The sequence below is a fragment of the Diabrotica virgifera genome, chromosome 2, assembly GCF_917563875.1.
Source record: "Diabrotica virgifera virgifera chromosome 2, PGI_DIABVI_V3a".
NCBI classification, from domain to species: domain Eukaryota; kingdom Metazoa; phylum Arthropoda; class Insecta; order Coleoptera; family Chrysomelidae; genus Diabrotica; species Diabrotica virgifera.
The window spans coordinates 196,873,486-196,899,468 of NC_065444.1; the positions used below are offsets into that span (position 1 = coordinate 196,873,486).

The 25,983-nt window shown below is 31.5% G+C and overlaps 1 protein-coding gene across 1 annotated transcript; it reads left to right on the plus strand.

Moving 5' to 3' along the window:
* On the plus strand, positions 1 to 24,527 carry LOC114330508 (V-type proton ATPase subunit S1-like). Its single transcript, XM_028279851.2, has 2 exons — positions 1 to 306; positions 23,561 to 24,527. The coding sequence occupies exons 1-2, from the start codon at positions 39 to 41 to the stop codon at positions 24,349 to 24,351; spliced, it is 1,059 nt and encodes a 352-aa protein (XP_028135652.2). The 5' UTR covers positions 1 to 38; the 3' UTR covers positions 24,352 to 24,527.
* Positions 24,528 to 25,983: the final 1,456 nt, after the last annotated feature.

Sequence of the window (25,983 nt, forward strand, 5' to 3'; positions counted from 1 at the left end):
TTTTAAGTTTCTTCTGTTCTGTGACTCATTTACCAAAAATGTTATTTAAAGCTGTAATTATATTTATTTTTAATATATATTGTACAAATGGTGCAGTGTTTCTATGGAGCAATCATGAATTGAATATATCACCATTAGAAGAGTTCTCTACAAACAATTTCGTAGAAGTTATAGAAAGATTTAAAAGTCCAGACGTGTTTGTTTTCAAAAGCCCTAGTGCTCTATCAGAAACAATAAAACCTATTTTAAAAGGATATTACTCAATTTATAATCCCAATGGAGTGATAGAATTAGAAAATATCATTGGTATGTTTCTAATTTGTATAAACTATTTTTCAAGTTTTGTTTTATTTAACACGTTCGCTCCCGACTAAAAATCTGCAACCCTTATCTGTAAATCAGATATTTTCATTTTTATTTGCTACGTGTTGTTATTTTTGTAAATGTAGATGTAGAATATATCATATGATATATCTCACCATTGATGCAATTTTCTAAAACATGGACGAACGCGCAATAATAGTCCATTTTTTATACTCTCGATAAAATATTGCAAAACCTCCAGATTTTAAAGAACCTCTTAGATTGACATGGAATTTGACAAACACATAGCTAACAATATCAAAGAAAAAAAAGTGATATTGTGCCGATGTGTGCTTTTGTCCTGGGGTGAGTTTCAGCCCTTCTCGGGGGTGAAAAAATATTGGTTCAAAATACGTCCGAAATAAGTGGATAAAGTAATTCTAAGCAACTTTTGTTCTATAGGGTTTTTTCACTGTCAATACTTTTCGCGATATAGTTGCGAGTGAATATGTTTATTTTACAACAAAAACAACACACGTTTTTAGACGGTTTTTCGCAAATAACTCAAAAAGTAAGAATTTTATCGAGAAAAAAAACAACCTTAAAATAATATAGCTTATAAAACACTGAAAAAAATGGTGTAGATGTCTGTGACCCAGTAGAATAAAAATAGGTTCTTATTCGTCAAATTCCCAACCAAATATTTCAACGTAAAATACCAAAATAAATGAAGCACTTTTCGGGAACAACTCATTACAACTTTTTTAATTTTAATTTTTCTTAAAATAAAGTTTGTCCCTTTTTTTGAAAAAAAAAGTTGTAAAAATAACCCCCTAATTAAAATACCAAATGAAATTAATCGTTACCGCTCCACACGTTATTTTACTGATTTATTGTTTATCTACAGTGTGAAAGGCATATAGAATAAAATTATTTTTGTCATCGTTTCGAAGAATTATAAAAAGCGCTGAGACTCGTCGATTTTTACATAAAAAAGTGCACTTTTTAAATATAAATTTAAATGTACAGAGTCATTTACGCAAGCCTAGAAGAGTCCATAAGCTTTATTTTTAATGGATCACCCTGTATATTTTTTATTTTCAACAGTTGCTGAATAACCTTATTTCAATGAACTATATTATGTAGGGTGTATTACAGGGCCGCGTTTAGGTCAATTGACGCCCTAGGCAATTCTCTAGTAGCCGCCCTTCAAACATATGTACCTACCATTTTTGCGAAAAAAAAATTGCAGAAATTTTTATTTAAATAAGAATACACTAAAAATGGATTTAAACTACGATGTTTATATACCTATAATAGAAAAAATCGTCACTCCAGTTCGATCACATCAGAGAATTCTTTTCAAAAAAAAATTTTTTTCTTAACAAAATCGACAAACTGTTAACACGTTCTTGCGTCATACTTGATGGGAAATTATTTTTAATTCTTGACATTTTCGAAAATGACCTCTCAGCGGACACGTTGGCAACTGGGATGCACAAATAAATGTGCAAAGCAATGTCAAAATTAGGGAAAATGTCTTTCAATCCACTTAGTGCAGTCATTGAAGGTTTTCACCTCCGATTTCGTTGAACCTCCATCGATTTTCATGAAAATTGGTGAGTAGTTAGAGGATAGCTTAAGGAACAAAGGTGACATGATGCCAACTTGCGCTTTTACCGTGGTGGTGGATGCCACCCCTTCTTAGGGGTGAAAATTATTAATTTTTAGATAATACCATAAATCGATAGAGAGACAAATTCTAAGCAAAATTTGTTATATAAGGTTATTAATATAAATCAATACTTTTTGAGTTATTAAAGATCAAAGCTTTTATTTTTTCGTAAAAAAATGCATGTTTTAAAGCTGTTTTTCACGTATAACTCAAAAACTATAAGCTTTTACAAAAAGGTTATTATTACCAAAATTAAAGATAATAAAAATCTGAATAGACTCCTCACTTAAACAACTAAACTAATGTTATTTCAAAGTGAGTTATGAGTAATTGAATGTATATTTTTTTCGACGAGTATACAAATCTAAGTATTCAAGCTAAAATAATGGGAAAACAATGCATTTTATAAAATATACCTGTAAAATATAATAATTTCAACAATTGTGACCGATTTATAATTCATATTTGTGAAAAAAAAAGATAAGATTTAAAAAACCAGAATTTTTCAAATTATCGTAGTTTTTATTTTCTTTTGATAATAACTCCAAAAATTTTCAATATACGTAAAAAGTGATATATGTATAACCAAATTTTAGTTTTTTCTGTATCAAATATTTTACTTTTTTACTATTTCTGTAGGGTAAAAATAACAGATAGAAACGTTTAAAGCCTAAATTTTGCTGCGAGAACCATATGTAACCGGGGCCATTCAACCTTTTATTTTTAAAAAAGTAAGGGGTTTAAAAGATTAAATTCATAACGTGGTTAGATAGCCATTAAAATTAACTTTCAAATATTTTTAGGCAAACCTGATATCGTAAAAATTAACGAAATTATTAAAAAAAAACTTTTTTGGAAAAATTTTTATAAGATAGATTTTGAAAAATATTTGGTGCATAAATTTTAATGCTAGCAACTTGTTCGGGGGCTCATTTTATAGATATTTCTAAGTACTTTGACAAATGTTTAATAAGGTTATGTTATAAAATGCATCATTTTCCCGTTATTCAAGCGTGAATAGGTACTTAAATTTGGGTGCTCACCGAAAAAATATACATTCAATTACCTATTATAACTCACTTTTAGTTAACATTAAAAAGGTTTTTACAGTAAAGAGTTTATTTCATTTTTTATTAGCTTCAATTTTGGTAATAATAACTTTTTGGTAAAATCTTATAGTTTTTGAGTTATTTATAAAAAATCGGTTAAATACATTCATTTTTCTCACGAAAAATTAAAATCTTTGATCTTTAATAACTCAAAAAGTTTTGATTTATTTTAATAACTTTATGTAACAAATTTTGCTTAGAATTTGTCCCACTATCTAATTTTGAGGATATTTTTAATAAAATAATTTTCACTCCCGAGAAGGGGTGGCATCCACCCCCAGAGTAAAAGCGCAAGTTGACACCATGTCACCTTTGTTCCTTGAGATACCCTCTGCACTCACCAATTTTCATGCAAATCGATGGAGGTTCAACGAAATCTGAGGTAATAGCTCATAATATATCCACATTCAGTGACTGCACTAACTCTTCTTATGTCAATTGGTGATTTTATTGTGATATCCAAATGACCCTTTAAGTGAATGCATTCATGTATGAATGATGTATCTTGGTTGTCTTTATTTTGTATCAAATTTTCAGCTTCTTTAATAATTTCTTCATTGCTTAATTTTGGCAAATCTGTTAATAACACGAAAACGTTGATAAATAAGTAAGTCGATAATAAGATTCCAGATGTCTATTCAGGTGTCTTATCAGAGTGTCAATTAATATAGAATGTGTGGATTTTCATCTCATCACTAGGTGATAAAAATCTCTTTCTTTTTTCTTTATATGTTTTATTTGGGCACAATTTTTTGGCTTCCTTGCGGTAAAGTAATTTGAAAGAACTTCATACTCTTTAATGACAGAACCCAGATCCATAATTTTTATATAATATACCCTATTCCACGAACATACGCCTGTTTTGGATTACTTCGACAACGAATATTTTACTGTGCAAAATCAGAAGAACGAAAGTAAATTGCAAATTACATTGTTGTTTATTGGAATAATTATTAGCGCCATTTACTTTCGTACTTCTTATGTTGCACAGTAAAATATTCGTTGTCGAAGTAATCCAAAACAGGCGTATGTTCGTGGAATAGCCCATACAAATATTTTTTGTACAGTATTCTTGCCCCCCTCTCATAATGTGCCACCCTAGGCAACTGCCTATATTGCCTAATGGATAAAGCTGCCCTGGTGTATTAGGAATAGCACAAAGAGAAATTTTGAAATCATACAGTATGGAAACCATTTATGGAATAAAATTGTTTGTGTCTTTATTTAAGAAAATTATATAAAATTCTGGGACCCGTTAACTTTTATATTCAAATGAGCGCTTTATAAACATAAATTTATATATACACGGTGAGTCACGAAAGGCTAGCATAATCCGCATAATCTTTAGTTTTAATGAATCACCCTGTATACTTTTATGTTATTGGAAGCTTCTTCACAATCTTATCTTAAACAAGTGTATTATATAGGGTCTATTATGAACAATGTAAGGTGAAATTTTGAAATTATTTAAAAATTTCGTAAAAAACATTAAATACAAAACCCAATATATTAATACTTAATTCTAGCTAGTTTAGAAAATTGATTTCTTGATTTAGCTAATTTAAAAAATAATATAATTAGTCAGTTTATCTGGGGTGAAACTCACTAATAGGACAAAATAACACATTGGCGACAAAATCACTATGTGTGTATACCAAATTTCATGTCAGCGACTCTTTAAAATTTTGAGCAAAAACCGTGAGTAGGTAAATGGACTAAAAGTGTGGAAAGTTTGGACACAATGGACATAGCTATATTTTTTGTTTACGTAATTTTTACAATTATTTTGGATTTTCCGTACATGAAATAATAATCCATGATGTGAGGCCGTTTCTGTATGAAAAATTGTCTGACTCGGTTTATTTACGGTTTCTTGATCAAAAATATCTCCTTTAAACAAATCAGAAGGGTCCCGGGCGAAACTGATAAAACCATTTTTTTTAACAGATTCAAAAGTTCACTTTTTTGCTCCGGAAAATATTTTAAGTCTTTTAAGTCTTTTGGGTCATTTTAAACAAAAATATTTGTTTTTATTTTTCTTACAAGTCGATAGTTTTCGATTTATAAGCCATTAATGCCTGCAGGGCTGCTTTATCCATTAGGCAATATAGGCAGTAGCCTAGGGCGGCACATTATGAGAGGGCGGCAAAATAACTGTACAAAAAATATTTTTATATAAAAATTATGGATCTGGGTTCTGTCATTAAACAGTATGAAGCTCTTTCAAATTACTTTACCGCAAGGAAGCCAAAAAAATTGTGCTCAAATAAAACATATATGTATAAAGAAATAAGAGAGCGAAAAAGAAAAATTCAATTTGACGAGGGGTCCGATGATGAACCAAACTTTTCGACTAGTGATCCGATGAAGATCCACACATTCTATATTAAAATCGACACTGATAAGAGACCTGAATAGACGTCTGGAATCTTATCGACTTATTTATCAACGTTTTCGTGTTATTAATATATTTGCCAAAATTAAGCGATGAAGAAATTATTAAACAAGCTGAAAATCTGATACAAAATAAAGACGACATCATTCATAAAGTTCGACATCATTCAATATCAAAAATTTGGAGTTTTATAAAAAAAATATCGAACAAAAACTCAACTTTTAAAAAACATCCTCTATCTGAAGAACTAATAAACCAAATTTTTGATATTGTAGCACCTAGTTTTGTGCCAAATATGCTTGAAGGTCCGAACGAGAAAATTGGCAGCCACTACATGGATGCACCTTTTGATATAACAGAACTTGAAGCTTCAATTAAGACCTCTAGATGTACTGCTCCGGGTAATGATTATGTTACATATGACATTATTAAAAATCTTCCCCAAGTTGCTAAAAATTTTATACTAAATATATACAATGATTGGTGGGTGAATTCAAACTATGTTGAGCATCTCAAACAAATTACCATTTGTTTAATTTTAAAACCTACTAAAGATAGAAATATGCCTTCCTCTTATCGCCCTATATCTTTAATGTCATGTATAACTAAAACGTTCGAAAGAATGATAAAAACAAGACTGGAGTGGTACATCGAGTATAACAATATCTTACCTAATACTCAATACGGTTTTAGAAGGGGATATGGTACTTTGGATGCAGTAACTCATTTAGTAAATGACATCCAGATTGCCTTTTCTGGCAACAAGTATCTAGCTTGTTTATTCCTAGATATAAAAGGGGCTTACGACTCTGTAAATATAAATATACTTAAACAGAAAATGGTTAAGATTGGTCTTAGCGAAACGACTGCTCTAAATATATTGCAACTATATTTTTCTAGACATGTCTATATTAGAGACCACAGAAATGTGTTACATGGTCCAAGGGTTGTTTATCATGGGTTGCCACAGGGATCCGTACTTAGTACTATACTCTTTAATATATATTCTGCCAATATTCATTCACTATTTCATAATTCCGTAAATTGCATACAATATGCAGATGATATCTGTATATACACCATCCAAAATAGTTATGAAGCATGCACTGAGGCTCTTGATAATATTATGCATAAGGTAAGTACATGGACAGAAGAAACTGGTATGACCCTTTCAACAGAAAAATGCTCTATTATGTTTTTTACCAGGCATAGACTACGTGCACCAGAGAGATTAACTCTGTGTGGGCGTACCTTGTCGGTAGTTAAAGAGTTTAAGTATTTAGGTATCATTGTTGACACCAAGTTACTATGGTCGAGTCACATACGTCACTTAATAAACAAATGTGAGAAAGGCTATAATTTGCTTAGGTGTGTAACAAATCGAAGTTGGGGCGCAGCTACTGGTATAGCTTTATTGTTTTATAGAGCCTATGTGCGGTCTATCATTGACTATGGATGTTGTTTATACGGATCTGCTTGTAACACCAATCTAAACAAAATAAACAGAGTTCAATATAAATGTCTTAGAACTTGCATAGGTGGAATGATATCATCACCGGTGAAAGCAATACTGGCAGAATGTAATGAATTGCCTTTGGATTTGCGTCGGCAGCTATTATCACAAAAATATCTTTTAAAACTAAAATCCTTAGAGTCAAACATGATCAACAAATTAAGTGATATTGCAAAAGAAGATTTAACAAACCGCTTTTGGAAATTAAAGAATTCTCCTCCACTGGCAGAAGCTTTCGTTGAGACCAATGCTGATCACATTTCTTTTGGTAAAAATAAAACATTGTTTATGTATACCATACCCTATAGATCACTAATAAAACCACACAGAGTCATAATACCCAATTATACAGAATACCATCATATAAATCACACCCTTCTAAAATCCATATTAGGTGGATTAGTCAATAAGCCATTTATATATACAGATGGATCAAAAACAAAACACGGAGTTGGTTGTGGAGTTTTTATCCAAAATACAAAACAATCATTTATGTTTAAATTACCATTAATATGTAGCATATATACTGCTGAACTTATAGCAATTTGGAAGGGCATTACTTGGTTAACATCAAATAATTTACGAGATGGAGTAATACTAACTGATTCTAAGTCTGCATTGGAGTCAATAAAAAGCATAAAATTTGAAAGAATGAAATGTCCTATATTATGCAATTTAAAAAATTTGATAGCAGATTTAAATATAACATTTGTATGGGTCAAAGGTCATACAGGTATACTAGGTAATGAAAAAGCTGATAGTTTGGCTAAGGAAGCAGTACTTAACGGAGTTCTTTGTAATATTTATACATTACCAGACGTCTTTCATTTGATAAAAAATAAAATAAGATGGGAACGACAGTGGGAAAATACTGTAGAAAACTCACAAAATACCTACTTTAAAATACATCCTACCCTACCATCCCCACCTCTATATATTTTCAACTACCCTACTTCAAAATTCTTTTCGGCAAGTGTTTTTCGACTTAAAACAAATCATGGGCGATTTCCATCGCACCTTGCTAAGCTGGGCATTATACAGTCCTCGGCCTGTAGTTGTGATCAGAACTCTTACGGAGATCTAAATCATATATTTTTCGGCTGCAAAAAACATTTAAAAAAAATCCAATGATTTAATTCGTACACTTATTGAAATGAAATATTTTCTTCCATTAAATCTCACACACATTTTGTTAGCTGCCATAAAAACACCTTGGAACTTTTAGTAAATTTTATTAAAGAAAATAAAATACAAATTTAAAACGGCATAACCCACATCTCTGTAGTTATACTATAAGAAAATTCCTTTTATAAGTTTCTGTGGCAAATGGACTTGATTCCATGCCATTATCTTTCCACACACACACACATTCATAAAGTTATTGAAATAATTTTAAACTTTTTGAGTGATTCAAGATCAAAGATTTTCATTTTTCGTGAGAAAAATGCATGTTTTTAACCGATTTTTCATAAATAACTCAAAAACTATAAGATTTTGCAAAAAATTATTATTACCAAAATTGAAGCTAATAAAAAAACGAAATAAACTCCTTAGTGGAAAAACCTTTTAATGTTAACTAAAAGTGAGTTATAGGTAATTGAATGTATATTTTTTTCAGTGAGTACCCAAATCTAAGTATTCACGCTTAAATAACGGGAAAATTATGCATTTTGTTACATAAACTTCTTAAACATTTGTCAAAGTACTTAGAAATATCTATTAAATGAGCCTCCGGACAAGTTGATAGCATTAAAATTTATACAGAAAATATTTTTCAGAATTTATCTTTTAAAATTTTTTACAAAAAAGTTATTGTTTTTTTTTAATTACCTACGTTAATTTTTACGATATCAGGTTTGCCTAAAAACATTTGAAAGTTAATTTTAATGGTTATTAAACCACCTAATCTTTTAAACCTTTTACTTTTTTAAATAAAAGGTTAAATGGCCCCGGTTACATGGTTCTCGCAGCAAAATTTAAGATTTACACGTTTCTATCTCGGTTATTTTTTACCATAAAGTAATAGTAAAAAGGTAAAATATTTGATACAGAAAAAACTAAAATTTTGTTATACATATATCACTTTTTACGTATACTGAGTATTTTTGGAGTATCAAAAGAAAATAAAAATTTTAGAATTTCTGATTTTTTAAATTTATAACTGTTTTTCAAAAATATGCATTCTAAACCTTCAAAATTGTTGAAATCATTACTTTTGCTAATATAAAGAAATTCTTCTAAGGATTACTAAAAATTTTAATTTTTGTGGAAATGGCGTACTTATGTTTTATTTTTCACTTTTTCCTAAATAGTTCTAAAGGGTTCTCTTATTTTCATCATAACTTGCTTAATTGTGATGCTATTAACTTCTACTGGAGCTCATTTGTTAGGTACTCCGGTACTCCGAAGTACTGACAAGTGCTTGACAGATGTATTTTATAAAATGCATCGTTTCCCGTTAATTCAGCTTGAATACCTAGATTTGAGTACTCGTTGAAAAAAATATATACATTCAATTACCGATAACACACTTCGAATTAACATTAGTTTAGTTCTTTAAGTAAGGAGTGTATTCAGCTTTTTATTATCTTCAATTTTGGTGATAATAACTTTTTTGCAAAAACTTATAGTTTTTAAGTTATACGTGAAAAACAGCTTTAAAACATGCATTTTTTTATGAAAAAATAAAATCTTATCTTTAATAACTCAAAAAGTATTGATTTATATTAATAACTTTGTATAACAAATTTTGCTTAGAACTTGTCTCTCTATCGATTTATGGCATTATTTAAAAAAAATGAATGTGTGTGTCCTTTGTACACACGTAAGAAGTTATACTTCTATTACATGATTTCAACGAAATTAATATACTTTAAACAGTTTATTTAAATATTAAACTTATACTTACTATTTCTCAAAATTTTTTATTAAAACAGTGCCAAAAATTAAAATAATAAAAGAATAAAACACACACAAACACATTGAAAAATGCCACAAATGATTTCTGAACAATAATTGTCGGAAAAAATTTTAACTAAGTAAATACGTATTTTCTGAAAAAAAAAATTATATAATAAATATATTTACAATCATAAAATGTATAAAAAAAATAAAAAAATAAAAGTTTCTATTGGGGTTCGAACCCGCTTATCAGCGCAGTTCATATTGAAATTCATTCAACTTAAACGTTTACCCACGGAGACCATGCGTCATCATGTGCGAAGATCAACTAACTAAACGGATTAAACTTTTGACAGTTCTGAATAAAATAAAATTATTTTGATTTTGAATTGAAAAACATAGAGTAAGAAAACAATATATTAGAATTAGGTGAATATTGATAGAAATTTGGATGGCAATCAAATTATGTAAATCAGAGCATTACATACTATTTTGGTAGGTTCTACCAAATAGGTAGGTACCTATGAAATTTTTTATTAGGATACTGAAACATTTACAATTATTACGTACCTGTCGCTTTTAAAAACTATTTAAAAAGTCACTACAATTATAAACTTTTTTCTCTGCCATCACAACAATAAAAACTAATATGAATATACACAACATTAATTTGTTTATCCAAAATCTCCATATTGAACAATTATTGGCAGATGATTTTAACACCCAATCAGATCCCGTGTAACGTTTATACCATACTGTCGGTGTGCGCATGCGCTCAGTAAAATCAAAATTTTCACCCTCGTGCCTAAACAAGTATAACTTCAAAAATAATTTTCACCACCGAGAAGGGGTGGCATCCACCACCACGGTAAAAGCGCAAATTTGGCATCATGTCACCTTTGTTTATTGAGGTATCCTCTAACTACTCACCAATTTTCATGAAAATCGATGGATGAAAACCTTCAGTGACTGCACTAAGTGGATTGAAAGATATTTTCCCTAATTTTGACATTGCTTTGTACATTTATTTGTGCATCCCAGTTGCCATTGCTATTACTAACGTGTCCGCTGAGAGGTCATTTTCGAAAATGTCAAGAATTAAAAATAATTTCCCATCAAGTATGACGCAAGGACGTGTTAATAATTTATCGATTTTGTCAAGCAATTTTTTTTTTTTAAGAAGTCTCTGATGTGATCGAACTGAAATGACAATTTTTTCTGTTATCGGTATATAAACATCGTAGTTTAAATCCATTCTTAGTGTATTCTTATTTAGATAAAAATTTCTGCAATTTTTTTTGTTTTGCAAAAATGGTACATGTTTGAAGGGCGGCTACTAGAGGATTGCCTAGGGCGTCAATTGACCTAAACGCTGCCCTGAATGCCTGGTTGCACCAACAGATCTTAAGCTTAAGACATGCCTTAAGCTCAGCTTAATAAACGTACGCGTTGCACCATTGAGTCTTAGATCAATTTTCAGCATGCCACAATGGATTGCCACGTGGATTGCATCGTAAACTTCGTCTCAGTTAACACGTGCTTGGATAATAGGTAATAAACAATTATCGATTTCTAAATTGAGCTGGGCTAAGCTGGAGCTTAAGATTTGTTGGTGCAACCAGGCATAAATATCTGAAAAATGCGAAAATTCACATTTTCGAGGATTGAAATCCTCGAGTTTTCTAATTGAATTATTTTATTCTTTTTGAGGTTAGCAAGTACCTAAATTGAAGTTGTGGCATTCAATTTCAAAATTTTGAGGAGTAATCGGGCTTATATTTCAATTTAGACCGTTATTTTTAATTGTTATTTGCGCGTCCACTCGACTTTTAAGCCACCACGCCGGGCGGCGCGGGGCCGCCCGTCTCACTATATGGTGCGTCTCTGTCACACTATAAGGTGCGTCTCTGTCTTACTATATGATTGGCGTATTTAATTAGAACATTGGGAATGATTAATTGAATAAATAAATAAATTATTGGCCCTGGTTACTGGATAATTGTCAAGACCATACCCCAAAAAAGTTATAAGAAGAAAAAGTAATATTAAGGTTATGTTATTATAAGGTAAACAATTGTTATGTAGTAAATAAAATTAATTATTAAGATGCACTACTACAAGCAAAATACAATTAATTAAATTTACTTTTATATAATAATTGCATATCATATCAATATTGTGGAGCAACATATAATTTTTCTTCTTCATTGACAGTCGATATTATGAAATATACAGCAATTTGACAATTTTAATTGACAATGAATTATTTAAGAAAGTTGCAAGATTTCTCCGCTATTCGCTATTTCTCGTATCCCCTCCAAGTACTTGCACACGGCGAATAAGTGCGAGAGAGACGCAGCATATAGTGCGACGTGCGGCGGCTTAAAAGTCGAGTGGAACCGCATCTATAATAATTTAAAAACCATTGGCTAAATTGCAATAATCCCCGCGTACTGATCAGAATCTTGAAATTTACTAAAACTCTGGGCTAATGAGCAAAATACAAGGAAAAGTTATTTACCAGCAATTTTATTACTGAAATCGAATCTTATGATTCTATATATTAATAGTATAGGTATGCAAAGTCCGCAGATGGTGTGCTACTTTTTTTATAAACAAAATGGAGCCCGAAAATCGTGTTTTTTTCAATTTTTGCTCTAAAACTTCAACGATTTTAACCTTACACCAAAAACACCCAAATAAAAATTCACCGTAATTAAATTCTTCATAGAAACGTGTTTTTCCCGATTTACTTCGACGAAAATGTTCCCCGGAAAATTCGGGTTTTTCCAACAAAATCTTTAATTTTCAATTAAAATTTTAGATAAGTAATTGTTTATCAATAATTAAATAACTTGGTAATATAAAAGCTGTTTTCGAATAAACTATAATTACCAAAGCCGATGGAAATTGAATGAATATTTTAGCAACAATTGAATTGTTAATTAAAAATTTACGGTCACTATAATAACCACAATAATTATGATACATAAAAATAACTATGATTTTTGTATAAACAGACACTGTACCTATCTAATGTACTTTACAGAAATGAAATTAGACTATTTAAACGGCCTCAGGAATATTTTAAAATTATAAACAATTTTTTGGTTTATAAACAAATAGAATATATCGGGAAATATTAAATTAAATTAAATCATGAAAACGGCATTGGAAAAAACCAGCAGGATGCTTCTTTTAAAGCAAAAACATTTAATTGTGATAAGTGGTTCTTAAGATACAACCGGTCAAAGTTGACCGGCATTTACGGCAAGTATATAAACAATAGGATCATAATTTTCGAACCATCACCTTTTTATTTTTGTGCTCTTTCTCCACACCAATTTTCATATCTTTAAAATACTCATAACATATATTATTATGATAAAAACTATCGATATTACGAGTGAAAATTGCCCGAAATAGCAAAATTCCGATCAAAAATTAGGTTGGAGAAAATGTAATCTCAAAGTTCAAAATCGGTATACGTTAAAAAAATGCGTTTTCTCGGCTTCCCATGGAGCAATTTTCTTCATTCTTTTTTTGTTCCCAAGTAACTCGAGTAGAGCCATCTAACTAACGCATTATTAAATGTCAAACTTGCTTTTATTTTGTTATAATAGATTAATTTATTTATAAGAAAAGAAAACTACATATTTTTTCCAGTTGCAGATTTTTTTTAGATAAACTTACTACAAGTCAACCTTTTAACGTTAAAAACACAAATATTCTCATTTGAAAATTGTATAATTATTTAAACAATCTTTATTGACAAAAGCAACTTTGACATTTAATAATGCGTTAGTTAGATGGCTCTACTCGAGTTACTTGAGAACAAAAAAAGAATGAAGAAAATTGCTCCATGGGAAGCCGAGAAAATGCATTTTTTTAACGTATACCGATTTTGAACTTTGAGATTACATTTTCTCCAACCTACTTTTTGATTGGAATTTTGCTATTTTTTGGCAATTTTCACTCGTAATGTCGATAGTTTTTATTATAATAATATATGTTATGAGGATTTTAAAGATATGAAAATTGGTGTAGAGAAAGAGGACAAAAATAAAAAGATGATGGTTTGAAAATTATGATCCTATTGTTTATATCTTTGCGGTAAATACCGGTCAACTTTGACCGGTTGTATCTCAGGAACCACTTATCACAATTAAACGTTTTTTCTTTTAAAAGAAGCGTCTTGCCGCTTTTTATCCAATACCGTTTTCATGATTTAATTTAATTTAATATTTCCCGAGATATTCTATTTGTTTATAAGTCAAAAAATTGTTTATAATTTTAAAATATTTCTGAGGCCGTTTAAATAGTCCAATTTCAATTCTGTAAACTACATTAGATAGGTACAGCGTCTTTTTATACAAAAATCATAGTTATTATTATGTATCATAATTATTGTGGTTTTTATAGCGACCGAAAATTTTTAATTAGCAATTCAATTGTTGCTAAAATGTTCATTCAATTTCCATCGGCTCCTAGAATTATAATCTATGTGAAAAGAGCTTTATATTACCAAGTTATTTAATTATTGATAAACAATTACTTATCTAACATTTTCGTTGAAAATTAAAGATATTGTTGGAAAAACCCGTATTTTCCGAGGAACATTTTCGTCGAAGTAAATCGGGAAAAACACGTTTTTATGCAGAATTTAATTGCGGTGAATTTTTATTTGGGTGTTTTTGGTGTAAAGTTAAAATCTTTGGAGTTATAGAGTAGAAATGGAAAAAAAACACGATTTTCGGGCGCCATTTTGTTTATAAAAAATGTAGCACACCATCTGCGGACTTTGCATAATTATATTATTAATATATAGAATCATAAGATTCGGTTCCAGCAATAAAATTGCTGGTAAATAACTTTTCCCAAAAATGGCCTATTCACCGATAATCTGCCAAGACTATAAGTATTTAATCTTCAATGTAGGCAAAAATTGCAGTTTTTAGATTCAAACTGCTAACACCTCGAAAACTATCAACTTTTGAGATCATTTGACAAAAATTACATGAGATCTGAAAAGACTTTTGAGAAAAATGACACGTAATCTTTTTGTTTTAAATTACCCAGAAAACTGAAAATTTTTTCGGAGCAAAAAAGGCAATCTTTTGAGTTTGTTGTCAATGCTTAAAATTACACATATTGTAAAGATAGGCCTAGCTAGTGCTAGTAAAGTTACCTTATAAAGTTAGATCATAAAGGACGGAGCGGGGTCTAAACAGACCCCAACTTAAAAATATAAATGTTGAACTCAAACCAGCTCGTTGACATTAGTGTTTACTTCATGATTTATCAAAGAAATGAATAATTTGTAGATAGATGAGAGGTCATCAACGCTTAAAGTTACACATATGTAAAGATATAGCAACAAATTATGTAATGGAGTCCGAAAGGACCCCGTCCAGTCCTATGAAGGTTAAGAGACAATTATGCGTTTCTTGACTTTTGGTTCACTCTTTATAGAATATTTTTAATGAATAATTAATACTTATTTACTTAATCCAGAACTCTTCTACCTTTCGGTGTGAGCTATTACAGAGTTGGGTTCTCCGTCGTTTTCTTCCACATTTCCTTCTATCCATGACCAATGCTTTTGTTTCCTCCTATTTTATTCCTCTTGTGTCGGCTGCTTCCCTCAATTCTTCTGTCCACGTTTTTCTTGGTCTTCCTCTCTTCTTTATCCCAATTCTTTCGCTTCATATGTCTTACTATTTTTTCTTCTCCTCTTCTCAGTACATTTTCGAGCCGTCTAAGTTGTTCTTTTTCGGTTGCTATTGTAACTGGGTGTCTTTTCAGATTTTCTCTAAAAGTTTGTTTTCTAATTTTGTCTTTCCTTGTTTTCCCTCTATTGTTCTCAAAAATTGCATTTCTGTACTTACATTAGTCTATTCTTTTGTCTTTTTGTTAATGCCCAAGATTCACAGGCATGGATTAGAGTGGGTTTCACAATCTTTTTTAATAAGTATTTCCCTTTTAATATTCCTACGGATTTCTTTCCTATTTAAAAAGTTACTCTTGGTATTATTGTGCAGCTTATTACCAGTCTTTGCAATTCTTTCATTTATCTCATCTTCTAATTTTTTCATCCCGGCTTATGTGTACCCCCAAATACTTATATCTGTCTACCTGTTCAAGTTGCTTGCCATCTACTTCTATTCTATGTTTTTCTTTTTGTCTTCGAACTATCATTGATTTTGATTTTTCTTTGTTTATTTTCATGTTTCTGATTTTAAGCTCTTAATACCGTTACGCCTGGATCCCGCGTACCAAAAAAGAATTTGATTAATAGCAAGCTGAAAATTTGTTAACAGCTTAACGGTGTCTAGTCGGACAAACTTTGATGTACGGTAACATTGGAAAAGGGGAAGTTTTAATTGTGGACCGGTTAAAAATTTGGAACGTCAGAATACGAAAACGTCCCATGTATTTTGTCGCACAGAACTTCCAATTGATTTGTTACCCTTTCATTAAACTCTCATGCAAAAATCAGACTGATATTTATCACCAACTGGGCATTTTATAAGTCCGACACGTAAAACATGTCAAATGACCGGTATCATGTTGGTGATAAGGGAACATCCATAAACTATGTCGTTGACAAGGAGGAGGGGGGACTTTGCTTATTACGACGGTATACGATAGGGGGAATGGGCAATGAGTGCACATCCGACGTCGTTTGAAGTTCACGAATATAAAAAATATACCCTATTGTAGAAATAAAAAGAATTAGTGTATTACTTTTATCGCAAGTATTAACATTTATATGATGCAGTTAAGAAAGCATAGGAACCCCCATAAAAGTGTTGTCTCTTGCCCAATAAAGCTAATTATTAGTTGTATTCGCGGTGTGCGAGTACTTGGAAGGGATTCGTGAAACGATAGTGCGCGAATAGCGGAGAAATATTGCAACTTTCTTAAATAATTCATATTGTCAATTGAATTTGTCAAATTGACGTACATTTCATATCTACTGTCATTGAAGGAGAAAAATTATATGTTGCTTCACAATATTCATATGATATGCAATTATTATATAAAGGTAAATTTAATTAATTGTATTTTGCTTGCAGTACTGCATTTTAATAACTAATTTTATTTACTACATACAATTGTTTACGTTTTCATCACATAACCTGAATCTTATTTGTTCTTCTTATTATTTTTTTGGGATATGGCCTTGATAATTATCCAGCAACCAGGACTAACGTAATTGGTCAATACAATTAAAAGTGCGAATAAAAGTGCAGGGCGTAGAAATAGGTGTCGCTTTGCGCAACTTGCACGGTCCCAATAGTGAATTGAGAGAAAAAAATTACGCTGATATTAATGAGCTACATAATATTGATTTGGATACATTCGTAAATAAACTTTAGAGAGCTAACTTTTAAAAATTCAGAAATAACATGGAATTAAAAAAAAATCACTAAAAAGGGGGTTATGAGTTGCAATTGCGACGTCGGTATGAGGGGGGGGGGAGTCAACTGTAAACGACGCTTTACGACGGAAGGGGGAGGGTATTAAAAACTCCAAAAATTTTGTAGTTTATGGATGTTCCCTAAATAGCAGTCCGATTTTTGCATGAGTTTAATGAAAGAGTAACAAATTAATTGGAAGTTCTGTACGACAAAATACATGGGACGCTTTCGTAGTCTGACGTGCAAAATTTTTAACCTGTTCCACAACTAAAACTTACCCTGCTCCAGTGCTCCCGTACATCAAAGTTTGTCCGACTAGACACCGTTAAGCTGTTAACAAATTTTCAGCTTGCTATTAATCAACTTTTTTTTGGTACGCGGGATCCAGGCCTAAGTATGTTTATATTTTCTTGTAATTGTTTTTTGTATTATTTTTAGTTCTGTTATTTGTATTATTTTCAACTTTCAATATCCTACATTATATTTTCTACATTTGTGCTTGCATTTTCTTTATTACGTCATCTAATAGTACTAGGTTAAATCGTAGTGGGCTCGGGACACAACCCTGTTTTAATCCAATGTTGCTGTCGAATATTTTTGATTTTTCATTTCTTGACCTTACATAGCTTTTCATTTTTTCGTATTAACTCTGGATGCATCCTATTAGATCTTGTTCAATTTTGTTCGTCCCTAGTATTATCCAAATATCTTCTCTTTTAATTATGTCTAAAACTTTTTCCATATCTATGACACTTGCATGTATTTCTTTTTCTGTTTTAAGAACCTTTTCTACTAATTGTCCCATTATGAAAACCTGATCGTTCGTCCCTCTTTCTTTTCTGAAACCACTCTGGCTGTCCTCAAAGGTATTTTCTAGTTTTTCTCTTAGCCTGTTTTCTAGTATACTAGCATAAAGTTTTCCTACTGTGCTTACAAGTGTTATTCCCCTATAGTTTGAGCATTCTTTGCTATCTCCTTTTTTATACAATGGTGTTATAATGCCTCTCTGCCAATCTAGTGGAACTTTCTTTTCTTTTTCATTCTGGTGGGGTGTAGAATAGCATTATGTTGTTTTATATGCCATTAGAGTGAAAACTTAGTCTTTTTCTTTTCTTTCTTAGCCTGGTTCATGATGTTTAGTAGTTCTTGTTGTCTTTCTTCATTCATGTGTTTGACTATTTCTGCAGTTATATCGTCATGTCCTGGTGCTTTGTCCATCTTGATTTTGTTGATTGCATTTGTTAATTCTTTTTGTGTGTTATATTTCCTATCTGTTCCTGTTGCTCTTGTGGGGTGTGTTGATTTTTGCTTTCTTTTTTCTTATTTCCTTCTACTTGTTCCACTTTCAAGAGTTGTTCAAAATATTCTGACCACCTTTCCATAATCTCATTATCTTCTGTAAGTAGATAGATAGATATATAGATTTATTTAACTACTTTACAAAAAAAAATTGTTTGTAGCAAGTCAAAATTACAAGGAATATAAAAATTACAAGGTATATAAAATCACAAGGTATATAAATCAGAAATATAAAACACAACTTATAAATATGTATCACAAACAAGAATATAGATTAACAAAAAATATTTTGTGTCACGGTAAGCATTTCAGTAGATGTTCTGCAATGAGTCATATATTCTTCCGAGCAATAAAAGCAATGTTTCAACAGATACCTTTTTATGACTTTTTTGAAACTGTTACAGCTTAGCTGTTTAATATCTGTTGGTAAAATAGTGAGAGTTTCGCGTATTGTGAACGTGAACATCAGACTGCTTTGTTAAATGGGAACTTATTCTGTGAATTTCAGTCAGAACATGATATATCAACAGAGTAGGTAGCGGCATAATTTTTAATTTGATGAAGAGAGGTCGGCAATGTTCCAGATAACTAAACCCCTGCTAAAATCCGGATAGCTTTCTTTTGCATCCTGAAAATTTGAAGAGCATTTGTTGAATTGCCCCATAAAATTAATCGATAGCTTAGGTGTGAGTGAAATAAAGAAAAATATGTCACTTTCAATGTCTCAAAGTTGACAACCCTTGCTAGTTGACGAATAAGAAACAATGAACTAGACAGCTTCCCCTTTACTTGTGAAATATGAGCCTACCAGTTCAATCGATTGTCTATGGTTATTCCTAATAGTTTAGCAGTGTCTTTGTCATCTGGATCGCCATGTAAACCACTTGCAGATATAATCAAGTCCTGCGTTTTTTCAGTATTGAGTTTTAGTTTGTTCGCAGCAAACCATGTGCTAGATTTATCAGAGACTTCCTCGTAAGCCATTTTTAAATCCTCATTTTTATTACCTGATATTATGTATGTCGTATCATCCGCAAATTGTACTGATTTGTACGGAGATATGAAATGAGGCAAATCGTTGACATATATAATGAATAAAAGAGGTCCCAATACCGAACCTTGTGGGACTCCATGTTTTACGGGTCGAAAATCGGAGAGATAACCTTTAGACACTACAGCCTGGTGTCTACCACATAGGTACGAAGAGATAAGCTTAAGAGGGATACCTCTGATTCCATAATAGTTTAATTTGTGGAGCAAAATGTCATGTGAAACGCAGTCGAAAGCCTTCGACAAATCGCAGAGAGAAATTGCTATGCGATTGCCACGTTCAAGCCCCTCAACCACCTCGCTCACAATATTATATACCGCGTTTGTAGTAGAACGAGCACTTCTGAATCCATATTGCGAGTTGCTAAAATAACTTTTAGACTCAAAATAAGAATATAATTGTTATTTGATCATCTTTTCAATCACTTTCGCGAATGTAGAAACAATGCTTATGGGTCTGTAATTGTCAGCTTTCGAGGAATCACCTTTTTTATAGATAGGTAGTAACCTTTGAGTACTTTAGTGCTCCTGGAAATACTCCCGTTGATAAAATTAAGTTAATAAGATGAGTGAAAGGTGTTAAAACTATTTGGTAAGTCTCTTTTAAAATCTTGCTATTAATTTCGTGAACATCCTTACAATTGGAATTATTAAGAGATTTAATTATTTGAGAGATCTCATCTTCCACAACGGGTCGGAAACAAAAAGACTTACTCGGGGAAGGATAATTTCTGTAACTGAAGAGGATATTGTTATTAATAGTGGGAAGGGATGTAATTATATTCTCTGCGATTGTAATAAAAAATTGATTTATTTCGTCTGGAGATAGATCTGGTTGTACTGAACTGGATCTTGTATTGCCTCTTTCGAAGTTTAATATTTTCCAGCAGTCTCTAGGTTTATTATTGGAGTTAGTAATAAAACTAGAATAAGCTGACTTTTTAGCATTTTGTAACTGCCGATTATATTCATATTTTTGTTGTTTATATAGTTTGAAAATATCGGGATCCTTAGTGACATCTGCAATGTGTTTAATGAGAGAAAGATTAGATCTGTAAGACCTTAATTCGTCATTAAACCATTGCACGGGTGTTATTTTTAGCAGTTTGTCGTACTTTTTTTAATGGAAAAAACTTTAATATTAAGTTGTTATAAGTTTCAGTTAAAAAGAACATCAAGACATCGGGATCGTTATTGGTGTCATAGAAAAAGTCCATCTTTGTACTAGCTAGTGTATATTTAAGCTTCTGCAAACCAGAAGAAGTAATAGACCGTTGAAGTGATTGATTAATGTCAACAACTTTAAGATCAGAATCAATAGATATAAATTGTGCTCGATGGTCAGAGAAACAAGGTTCAAATACGCCCACCCTGTAGATATTTTCAGAAAAGTTTGTCATAATGTTATCGATGCAACTACTGGACTGAGATGTGATTCTAGTATAATCGTTTATCGTTATTTCTAGACCAAAAGACATTAACAGATTTTGAATATCATAAGAAGAGTCAGATTTAATTTTAAAATTTATATTAAAATCTCCAAGTATAATCAGTTTGTCTGCTTTGTTAAGTAAGAATGCTATAACATTCTCAAAATTCACCAAGAACAAGTCACAGTCACCATTACCTGATCTGTATACAGTTAAAACATTGGTTCTCATTGAAGGTATATGAATTGCACAAAACTCTGAAATTTGCTCTACGTTATATTCATTTAGATTAAGAGAAGAATACATAAGATTTTCTTTTACATAAATAGCAACTCCACCTGGCTTCTTTTCAACCCTACAGAAAAAGTTAGCTAGTGAAAAGCCGGAGATGTTAATTAATTTTAGATTTTCTTCAGTTTGCCAGTGCTCTGAAAAACATATGACGTCATAGAACTTTTTATCCGCAAGAAAAGCATTGATCATATCGACTTTATTTGATATACACTGTAAATTGACATGAAACGTGCTTACCGTGCCTTGTTGAATTGGGTTATTTTGAAAATTTGATGGAGAGTTAACGGTCGTTTCTTCATCCTTCATTTTATTTGAGTATGTGTTGGACGCTTCATAAAAAACCTGCTTACATAAGAGCCTACGGGCCATAGTTTTGGGTCCATCGCTAAACCAAAATGTTGTTCAAAAATTGAGATTTTAAAGGATGAATATATGTTGGGATGCTTAGCCGTTAAGGACGTACATATCACTTCTGGAAAGTGTTTTTCTAACATCTTCTTAAGATTATCTGCCGTTGTATGCTGGTTTACCCTAGTAACATGAAGATGACTAAATTTTGGGACACCACTGATTTCAGAGTTTTCATTATTGCCAATAACAATAATAGGTCCATTCCTTCTTTTATACCTAACAGTTTTCCATTCTTGCCCATTATTATTTGGAACTGGAACCGAATTTTTACTCTCAGTATTTATCAAATTCTCATCGTTTGTTAAATTAATGATATCTAAACATTTTGCCTCCGTTTGTATTCTTAAAATATCAGCTGATAATTGTTTATTATTTTCGATTAAGGAAACAACTTGTTTATTTTTATTGGTACTATTTTTAAATAGAGTTTTTGTTGGGGAACTCCTTTCTTTATCAACAACTAGACTTTCATTTACAGCAACATTTTTTGCGGGTGTAGTGTTTTCGTCTTTTGGATATAATATTTTACTACTAGACTGTTTCGTTCGTTCAAAATTTGGGTCTCTGTTTGAATGGTTGATTGAATTCGTATTTTGTTTTGTAGATGGCGACTGATCAGTTATTTGCGTATATTTAAATAAATCTAGTTGTTCCTTCAATAAATTTATCGTAATTTGTTGATTTGATATTATTGTTTCATTCTGATTAATAATTTTCTTTAAGTACCTGATTTCAGTTTGTCTCGGATCCTCATCGTCAAAGTATGCAGTGCCGGATTTAGGGTACTTGCGGCCCTAGGCCAAATTACCCCGAGCAGCCCCCTGTAAGGAAAGTTGAAGGGTTGGTATACAATTAACCCTTATAGTCCTTATTTAAATAATTACTGCTTCATCTGCTACAACATACTTTATTTACAAGTCTTTGAAGTGTATTATAAACAATAACATTATATCAGCCAAACCATTTCGCAATTCTACGTACAATAATATAATTCCTTCTCTCGTGTTTTGTCGTCTATTTTATATTTTATCCTTAACTCAAAACAACACGTCTTATGGGTTCACCTGAGTTCAATGTCACTTCACTAATACATATCTTATAAGGTTATTTAAAATTAACTTAAAACATATTATTCTATATAGATTGTCCTAATGATATTACACCCCGATAATTTCACGATTATGTACCTAATTAAAGCAAAAAGCATGAGATTGTATTGTTTATATACAAAAGTAATGTACTCGATTTACAGTAGAGGTAATTATTAATTAATTTTGGAGAATAAAACATTCAATTCTTTTACCAAAAACGTTTTTTTTACAAAACGCTGCGGCCCCCTTTTGAATGCGGTCCTAGGCCGTGGCCTAGTCGGTCTAGTGGTAAATCCGGCACTGTAAGTATGGTTCCATTCTTATCCTTCACGTTTTTTAATGTATTTGGTTTTGGTTTTCTCGTGCTCTTAAGTGTGTTATAGAACAATTATTCCTGGTTTTCGCCGAATGCTTCTGTTAATTTATTTCCAAATTCTACCCACGTTTTGTCTTTGTTATTTTTGACCATCTGTTTAACTTCTCTTCTTTTCTTTTTGTACTTGTAATAGCTTTCTTGCTTTCTTTTGTCCATTATGCCTTGCATTTTTTGGGGTTATTACTAATTTTTGTTACTCCACAACTCTCTTTTGCAGCTACTAATAGACCATGTTTATAATCTTTCCATATAGTTATGAATGATTAATAAACTTTAATTTACATTTTAGATCTCACTGGCAACTCTGAACAAGATATTCAAACAATCCAAAAAACAATAGCAGATTCAAGAAATTTTATATCTGTCGTTATAATTCCAAACCATGAAGTTAAACGCTCAAGACGTCAAGCACCAGCTGAATCCGAAGAAGATGAACTGGAACAGTCTGGCAAAGATGCTCCTCCAGTTGGACCAGTTATTTATAGGGCACAAAAAAGCACTAAAGACGGCTTAAAACTATTTGCTCTATTATATTCCTCAAAAGCGTTGTTACTTAGAAAAAATGAGTCTGAAGGTGATATATACTTGGGGCAAACAGCCGAAGATATGATAACATACAATACTCATCCCAACCCTCGTCTAAATATTATTGTACCCGTACCGGATAAAGGAAAGTTTACCTTAAGATTTAATTTTAATTGGAATAATGGTTACTGGTATATGTCTTCAGTCAAAATAGAAGAGACACAAAGTCCTGACTATACCCTATATACTTCCGAAGACATATACGCAGCAGAATCTTTTTCATATCATTGCAATGGCCAAACACTGTTCCAAGCTAATGGAACAGAATTGTACATATACGATTTGCAAGTCCAAATTGATTCACGAAACGGAAAATTTGGGGATGCTAATGACTGCGTGCCATTTATTACAGTACCTATATGGTCAGGAATATTTATCACTTTTATATTAGGAATTGGTATGGTCATTGCTTTGTTTGCTATTATGGATATTAAAACTATGGATAAATTTGATAATTACAAGACCAAAAATTTGGCGATTACTGTATCTGATTAAACATTTTCTTGTTATTTTTCGGTGTATCCAGCTTGAATCTCCTCTCTATCTTTGAAAGCATATCTCCCTGTGAAAGCATATCATGTGAAACTTGTACCTATCGTGATTCTTTTGTCTGTGATTTTATTTAGATGTACTAACAAAAAACAAATAAATTCTCACTATGTCTAAATGTTTACCAGAATTTTTTTAATACCTATTGAAGGGGGTAGGCGCAAAATTCCGTGCCAATGTGTTTTAAATGCATTCATTTTTTTCGAATTCTGAGTACCTAAATTAATAAGTATTTTTGAAAAATTTAAACGCAGCCTTAAAGATTGCATTATTACCGAGGGCCGAAAGTCCCTGAAAACTATAATGTTTATTTCAGTAAGTTACAGGAGTAAAAAAAGGAGAAAATTTAGTGTGATTTTTAATTTTAAATACCTACTTATCTCATTCAAAAGAAACTTTTTGGTTAGGTATTCTAAGGGACTTTCGGCCCTCGGTAATAATGTAATATCTCATTCTGCGTTTAAATTTTTCAAAAATACTTGTTACTTTTCTCAGGTTTCGAGAAAATAAATGCATTTAAAACACATCAGCGTGAAATTTTGTGCCTACGCCCTTAACTGGTTCCCAAAACATTTTTCCTCTACTATTAATAAGTACTACATATTTACAATTTACAATATTTTACTATTTACTATGACATGTATAATACAAATTACTTTTACCTTTTAATTAAGTCTCTTGGTTTGAATCTTTTTACTCTTTTTTCTATATGCAAGTTTTCAAACAACCGCTTGGCTAACTCTTTAGGATGTACAGACACTCTTTCGCGATATGTTGCACTATTATTCACTTATTCCTTCTTGCACTGTTGGAATTGCTAAGTCTCGTTGGATCATAGTTGGGTACGTAGTACGGGGCATCAAGAATCAGCCTTATCGTCTTTTATTGGAACTTCTGTATTATATTAATGTTGTTATTAGAAGCTATTCCCAGAGCTGTATACCGTAGGCCCAAATAGGCTTTATAATGGCTTTGTAGACTAGTAGTTTGTTTTCTAGAAACAACTTGGAGTTTCTGCCGATGATCCAGTATAGATGGCTTAGCATTAGTCCTAACTGTTTGCGTTTAGTGAAATATGTTTTCGCCATGTTAGTTTCCCATTTAGGTGGATTACTACGTATTTTACATCTTCGGCTTGAGGTAAATTGTTGTTGTTAAATTGTACTGGTGAGTAAGTTTCTTTACGGAGTGTAAATGTTACATGTGTAGATTTTAGTTCATTAGCTTTCATGTGCCATTTTGACAGCCATTTTTGCATCTTGTTAAGGCAGACTTGAAGTTGTCTTGATGCCATATTTGGATCTTCGTGTAAAGAGAGAGCAGCTATATCGTCCGCAAATGTGACTATAGTAACCATCGGTGTAGTAGAAATATCACTTGTGTAGAACAAATACAGGATAGGTCCGAGTACACTGCCTTGTGGTACCCCTGATTTTATGGCAGTCAGAGAAGAATATTCTTCGTTTTGTCTAACAAGGAAGTGTCTATTGGTTAGGTAGGACTTTAGTAATAGGAAGTGAGGATATGGGAGTAGCTTCTTAATTTTGTAGAAGAGTCCAATATGCCAAACTTTATCGA

What these genes read in the sequence shown, in the direction of transcription:
- LOC114330508 (XM_028279851.2), top strand. Translation starts at nt 39, where the DNA reads ATGTTATTTAAAGCTGTAATTATATTTATTTTTAATATATATTGTACA. An exon ending in AGAATTAGAAAATATCATTG is followed by an intron (nt 307 to 23,560) that starts GTATGTTTCTAA and finishes TTTACATTTTAG; the next exon opens with ATCTCACTGGCAACTCTGAA.